At 37.3% G+C, this 7471-nt stretch overlaps 1 protein-coding gene across 3 annotated transcripts; it reads right to left on the minus strand.

Moving 5' to 3' along the window:
- Window positions 1-3266: 3266 nt before the first annotated feature.
- Window positions 3267-6648, minus strand: LOC112747756 (molybdopterin synthase sulfur carrier subunit). 3 transcript variants are annotated; one of them, XM_072218770.1, is made up of 3 exons: window positions 6466-6603; window positions 6262-6343; window positions 3267-3795 (listed from the first exon to the last, which is right to left on the minus strand). In XM_072218770.1, the coding sequence occupies exon 3, from the start codon at window positions 3764-3766 to the stop codon at window positions 3488-3490; it is 279 nt and encodes a 92-aa protein (XP_072074871.1). In that variant the 5' UTR covers window positions 3767-3795; window positions 6262-6343; window positions 6466-6603; the 3' UTR covers window positions 3267-3487. The 3 variants fall into 3 exon arrangements, with proteins under 3 accessions (XP_072074871.1, XP_072074860.1, XP_072074852.1); XM_072218759.1 differs by lacking the exon at window positions 6262-6343 and having other exon boundaries at window positions 3267-3778; window positions 6466-6648; XM_072218751.1 differs by lacking the exon at window positions 6262-6343 and having other exon boundaries at window positions 6466-6629.
- Between the last annotated feature and the right edge of the window lie 823 nt (window positions 6649-7471).

Here is a 7471-nt window from a genome sequence, read left to right on the forward strand (position 1 = left end):
AGCAAGTCAATTTTACCTCGCTTGGAGCTGTCTTTTTATTTTTCTTTATGGCATTTGAGATCTTTTTTCCTGGTTTGACCCAAGTCTGTTCTTGGGCCGACCTAACGTTTTGACACGTGGTGGGCTTTAAAGAACATTCACATTGCTTAATGTCGCTTCTTCATGGGTTAACAAACTTTTTCCTTTGCTTCTCTCTTGATATTCTTCCATCTCGTTCAAAGCTTAAGATGCTTAGGGAATGGCGACACAATATGCCCCTAGACTCAAACAGCAAGCAATGGCACTTTACATCTCGTGATACTGCGTCGTAGGTGATGACAAACTTGTTGAATGTGGAGTTGGAAACCCACTCTATGACTTCATATGTTGTGAAACTTAGGGTGGAATGCATTGATCTTGTGATACAATTCACTTTACCTCTGAATTGAGCTTGAACTTCCCTGAACTTTTCATGGGTATATACATGCTGAAACTATGCCTCTATTGCTGATTTTGTTGCGCACGGTATCACGATGTGAAAATCTGCAACATCGAATTCTCTCTCTGCTTGCTAGGCAATTGTCATATTGCTTCAGGAATTGTCTTAAGGAGCTATTTTGTGTGATGAACTTGTTGAAAAATGAATGCATGCTCTTGCTCCTTTGTATGCTTCTCATCCCGGCCCAAAAGTGGTGATCCAAGTAAACTAGAATCCATATATGCCAATCCTCGTACGGCTCTGCAAACCAAACCGAACCCATAAGGTGTGGTGAACCGAAAACAGTGCATGCTTTGGGAAAAAAAGATATGAGCATGAAAATAATTCGAATTGAAATCTCAATTACCTGAAAGCCACTTGTTGCCTCCGAGGCCGTACTTTCTAAGGAAATCGATCCAGTTTCTGTCAAATGCTTCTTTTGTGTATGAGTTCCAAATGTGCCAGATGCACAGCTCAATTGCCCTTTGAATCGATGCGCATTGATCAGTAAGAATATCTTTTGGTGCCTTCCCTCCCATGAAACATAGCCAACACTCAAATAGCCATTTGAATGATTGGATGTCCTCATTTTTCAACAGCGTGCATCCAAGAAGTGTCGACTGGCCGTGGTGATTCACGCCCACAAAAGAACCTAAAACCAAATTGTACCTGCATAAATAGCAAGCAGACAGTGGTGAATCGAAATATATACACGCACTAAACATCAAAAATATATTTGAATGAATCGAATACCTGATTGTATTATAGGTGGTTTCAAATGAAACCACGTCTCCGAAACAATCAAATGCAGCCCTGCTTCTTGCATCAGCCCAGAATGCATGTTTAATGTAGTAATCGCCTTCAAGGTTGAGCCCAAAGTAGAAATTTTGGTTCTTCTCTTTCATTTTCACAAGGTACTTCCCAAATTCTTTGGCATCGTCTTCTTCGGAAATATTCTGTACTTCCATTGTGATGTAATTCCTCACATCTTTTTCAATAAAACCTAGTTCACGGTGGCTGCCAGCTGCTGCCACAAATGATTGGTAAGTTTTGCTCAGATTCCGGCTTCCTCGTGGGTTTCAATGGTGTGATGCACAAACATGCTCAGCTCCCTGTGTTGTTTGAGCATCTTAGCCTAGTTTGGACAACACGGATGTGAGTGATTCAAAACGACTTTGAAAATTGTCCAAAGACCAACATCCTTCATTATGTGTACGTATATTTTGGCCGAACAATTTGACCCAGCTGAAGGGTTTGTCTTCAAAGTTGGAGATATCTTTGATTTCCACCTCCCCTCTCTGGTGCATACAATTAGTTGATTCTTAATCTTGTCTCCGTCCCAAGTTGTGTTCCTTATTTTCGTAGAAAAATCGGCAAGTTTGGAATAATGTTTGTAGAACTTTTCAGCTTCTTCTAGTATCTTGAAAATCATTCCCACCTTTGGGACAAATTTTCATCCACAACACAGCTGGTCTGCACGGTGAACCGAAATCTTAATTACGATGAACCGAAATCTTAATTACGGTGAAATAATTATATAGTGCTTAGGGAACAAAACAGAATATATTCGTCTAATTTTTTTTAGACTCCTTTCTGGATACCGAACCGAACACATGCACATGGTGAATTAACTCTTTAGTACTTACCAAACCAAAAAGTTATTCACAGTTACTCACACTCACAGTTACTCACAGTTAGATATTATCAATTCAATTCAATTCAATTCAGATATAAATCACCTCAGTCCATTCAATTCACTTCAAATAAAATTAGCAATTTCATTCCATTGAATTTGATTCAAAATTCAATAATCCAAACCTCATCAAATTGATGCGTTTCGGAAGAATTATCCAAATCTCACTCATTCAACTGATTTGAAGTTAATTCATTCATTGTTTCAATTCAGAAGTGCAAATCGAAGAAGAAAACGAAGAAGAAGATGAACGACGAAACTAATTATGTTGAAGTCAATCCAAATCCATAATGTAGAGAAGAAAAACGCGAATAGAGGAAAACAATGAATTTAAGTAGATTGAAGAAGAGGAAGAATAGGAAGAAGAACAAGAACAAGAACAAGAACAAAGAAAAAGAAAAAGAAGGTACTTGGATTACGTTATATGGAAAGGTTTATGTTGAGAAAGGTTGATCACACAAAAGAAGAATTACGTTATATACGTTAAATGAGACACGTGTAAAACAAACGAGTGTGTGAATGAAAAAAAAACGCATGGTGTGAAAAGTACTTGAATACCATCCATGTAACTTTTACATGGATGTAGAACTTTTCCGTTAGTAAAAAACTCGAAATTCCATCAATGTTTACTTATTAATTAGTACTTTTAAATAAAGCATCACCATATTATCACATACATCTTATCTATCTTTCATGATCCTCCATGTTTTTCGTTCAAGGTCCACACCCTGCAAATGACAGGTATTTATAGCAAGGAACATCCATCAAATCAGAAGTGCAATATATCACACTGCTGATACCCCTAAAACACAAGTGAGCTTGTCACATCTGAGTCTGTAACTCTGAAAGACTGCAACTGCTCTCAAGAACTTGCTCTTACTTATAGCCAGCGCAAACAACCTATAATTGTAGATTGAAGCCTGACCTTCAATGAGATATATAGCATTTGACCGAATGGTTGGTTTGTTTTTTTCTCCTTCTAATCTTACACTACACTCACTCTCCACTATCACCATCGGTTTCTAATTCCACTCTGGATGAGAGGCCAACATATCCTCTATGACCAAGCCTCAATTGCGTATGGATTGAATGTTTAAATTGACAAGATCTAGCCGATAAAAGTTTAAAATAAATCTCATTATACAATCATTTTCAATATACATGGTGGATTGATGGTAGGATAACTAATTTCATAGACTTTAATTTCTCAAGAGGCTGAAGACATTGCTTAAAATGCTTTGATAATATACAAGCTTATGCATTTATTAATATTGAAATTATGTTTTTAAGAGTAGAAAAAATACCCTGCTGCAACAAATAAAGATGTTTGTTTCACCTCAACCACCACTAATTGGAGGTATTATGGCCAACTCATCTTTGTCTTGAACAACTGTTGTGTCTGCTGCATACTCCTCGTTCAGCGCCAAAACCATGCACCCTTGAATCTCTTCCAAGCTCGGAAACACTACAAGAAGTTTCTTCAAACAGTCTTGAGTGGTGCTTCCAGATGAAACCTCAAGTAGCATCTCACTCAAGCCAGTAATGTCTCGTGCTCTTGCAAAAAACAATACTTTTATCTTCACCAAGGAAGATTCTTTCTTGGTGTCTCCATTCATCGTATCCGCTTCCTTCAAACAAGCAGCAACTGGAGACAAATCAGTACATGTAGGTGAATTCATACAAGTGATTTTGTGGTAATTCAAACAAGGAATAATTATATAGGATCCAAAATACCATATACATAGGTTTCATAATTTTAACTTTTGAGTCTAATTTTGCCCACAAAACACATCTAGAAATGGATTTGAGAATGGTAATATAAAATTGTAAGCAAAAGTGGAACTTATGCAAATCATAATTTTAGGTTTGTATTCAAGTCACTCGGAATGAGATGAATGGGAAAAACGAACAAGTTATGATCTCCTCCCATAGAGGCAAATGAAGTTGGTGAGCCATATGATGGGCAACTATCTCCTGCGGATTGAGAAGATAATAAATTTGTAGAGAAAAACATATTGCATAAAGATCAAAATCAACGTAAGATTCTAAATATACTATGGAAGTTCTATTTCTTCATTTTAAGCACACAAGAGAGGCTGAAAGGCAGTCCGTCCTATATAGGATCAGACCAAAGACTATAAAATTCTCTAACATATTGACCTACTCTCGTGTAATTTTATCCTCCTACAGGCCTCTCTATGTTTTCGTGCTCCTTGTCCATGTCTATATAGATAGTAAAGATAGTTAAATTATGTGGGATTAGAGGGTCAAACATAACAGTCCAACATTACTAATCACCAATCAGATGAGTAGGAAATAAAAATGTAACATGAACAATTAAGATATCTAATAAACTTCATGAGCATCAAGATCAATCTCAATGTCCTAAACTAATTTGCAAATTAAAAAGAATCAGTTTGTTTCATAGTTTTTTATTGCGGATGGTGGCTCATGGCAAAGAGCCAAAATCCACCATAGTATTATGGCAAATGGACTAAAAAACAAAATGTATATTAAAAAAACTAACATGCAGAGAAACTGCACATGTAATAGATTATAAAATCTAAGTAAAGCAACTTTTTCAGTAAATTCAGCAGCAAATAGACACAACATTAAGTCTTAACACGCCAAAGACAAAGACAGAGAATTTAAATGTCAACCATGACATAGCCAAATACTAAAAAACACAAAAGAAACACCAAAGACATTGTCTTGAAGGGGCTGTTAGTTGTCTTGAAGTATACATAGTGAGTAGTTACTTATGTAAAATTGTAAATCAAAATAAAGGATATAAAAAGTGAGGTTCAGAACTTCAGACTAAGAGAGGGAATGGAAGATCTTACCTTCTTAGGAATGGAACAGAGTCTCGAAAAGAGAGTGAAAGAAGAGCTGGAAAAGGAAACCACCTGGGGAGGAGGGCTAACCCGCAGCAGCGATGATGATGCGTTGGCGCCACCACCAGCAGAGAGAGAGAGAGAGAGAGAGAGAGAGAGAGATTTGGGGTTGGTGAGGGAGAAAAGGGGTAAAGCTTCCTGAAGCTTCCTAAGAAGGTAAGATCTTTCTCTAATTTAGATATTAGGTTTTCTAAATTACCAAAATAGCAGAAAAATTTCCAACAAACCCGCCGTTTTCTCCATTCAGGTTGTGGACTACCATGGTATTGCCACAATTGTAGCTGCTGTGATTCCCACAATGCAGCGACCCCCATATGGCGGGCGGGGCCAAAACCAGCCATGCCATTCACCATGGCTGCTGTTTTAAAACACTGGTTTGTTTATAATCCAACAAGCTCAGATAACTATAATCCAAACTCTATTTAAAAGGGAGAGGTGCAGTGGGACTTAATTAAGCTTAAGTGGCTTAAGCCTAAATAATAAAATCTCTACAATTCAAAGGCAATATGCCAAACTTGTTCCAGAGACTAAACAAGTAATGGCAATAGTATTAGATTGCGAAAGTCGCCAATAGTAATCACATATGTTTGGCAACGTTGTGCTACATTTATAGAAGGACGACAAAGCAAATCAACAGGATAAGCTCGGACATATGAAGAACGAACTAGATGAATATTACTGTAGTAAAATATCCCTCACTGGAAGCTTTACTAGCCGAAATTCATATAATTTAAACCACCTCAAACCTGTGAATGGCATAGCCAAAAGCACAAAACTTCAAATTCCCTAGTGCTAAGTGATTCCATTGCTATCTTTGTCAAGAATGAAACAATAATTTCCAAGCAAAAATTTTCTGGCCCTTCCACGCAGAACAAAATTTATGTAGAAAATCTTGTAACAATACCATGGCCAAATACTAATTTTACACCGTGTCCCAAAATTTGTGTTAAGGAGAAGTTATATAGAGCATGGTCATACAAAATATTATAAACACTTACCATTCCTCTATATTATAAACATTTACCATTCTAATCCCTCTTTCCATCAATGAACTCATTAATCCTCTTTACTAGTTAATCAAAAGGAAATAGTTATATGGATCCATGAAGAGGCCAGTGACAATAAAACAGAACATAGGAGACACGGTTAACCTGAATCAACTCAACTATCATTAACATGAACAAAAACTGCTTGCTAATTAATCCAAAACAACTAACAACAACAGTCATCGATTGCAAAAATCACTGTTCAACGCAAGTAGCAACAAGGGTAGAATTCACCCGCTCAGCATCAATAAACCTAGATAATTGAGATAAAGGATCAAATGAATTTAAAATAAATAACTATTCTGTTAACAATACATTTGTAGCATAATAATAATAATAAATAAATAAATAAATAAAAGTAAAAGCAGTGCACACCTTGCAGCGAACCGGAGGCGGTGGCGTGAAGACTCAGCTCGTCACGGAACACGGCTGAGAGATGGATGAGAGACGAGAACTCCGGTGAGATAGCGGAGCAGTGGTCAGTGGAAGAGACGACGATTATTTTTTTTCCCGGTCAGAAAGAGAGAAATAGTGGGACTCTTTCCTTTCAGGCAGCAGGCCTTATTTGGATAGAGTTTTTTTTTTTTGGTGACTGAAATAAATTAAACAAAGAAAAACAAAAAAAATAAAACAAGGAACTGCTTAAATAGAGGGACAGTCCCGTTTAAGACTACTCTTAAACTCCTCCCAAGGTGAAAGAAGCTCCACATGCGAAAGTTGTAACTTCATCGCCATCTTTGCCATAGTATCTGCCACCGTGTTTGCATCTCTCATAATCAAACGAAAGTCAACACGCCAATTCCAATGCATGATATCTCTTATTTTGAGCACCAGTGGATCAATAAACCCAAAACCATCTTGAGTAACAAGATTAAATGCTTCCACACAATCTGTCTCACAAATAACATCTCGTTGACCCACATCCCAAGCTAAGAGATATCCTCTCCAAATAGCAAACAATTCTCCTTGAAGAATACTATTACTCTCAATCATTCCCAAACACCCCCTTTGCCAGCTCCCATTACAATCTCTAATAACACAAGCAAAACCAACACTATCACCCGAACCAAAATAACTAGCATCACAATTAATCTTAAAAGTACCAATGGATGGGGGATTCCAAAAACCATTTAGAGTAGAGGGAAGGGACATACGTTGTAATTCAAAAATATTTCTAAGCTCCTTTTCTGAAGTTAATGCCAGACAAATGACTTTTTCCGGAGGCCAAGTTTCATGGGGATTAAAGATGTCGTTATTCCTTGCTCGCCATATCCACCAAAGTCCCGAAAAGAACTTGAACGGGTGCTCTCTGCTATGATACAAGAACCAGTTCTTCAAATCCAAAGGATGACAAGGAATATCCAACCTTTGCCAGACAAGC

The sequence above is a fragment of the Arachis hypogaea genome, chromosome 2, assembly GCF_003086295.3.
Source record: "Arachis hypogaea cultivar Tifrunner chromosome 2, arahy.Tifrunner.gnm2.J5K5, whole genome shotgun sequence".
Lineage (NCBI taxonomy): Eukaryota > Viridiplantae > Streptophyta > Magnoliopsida > Fabales > Fabaceae > Arachis > Arachis hypogaea.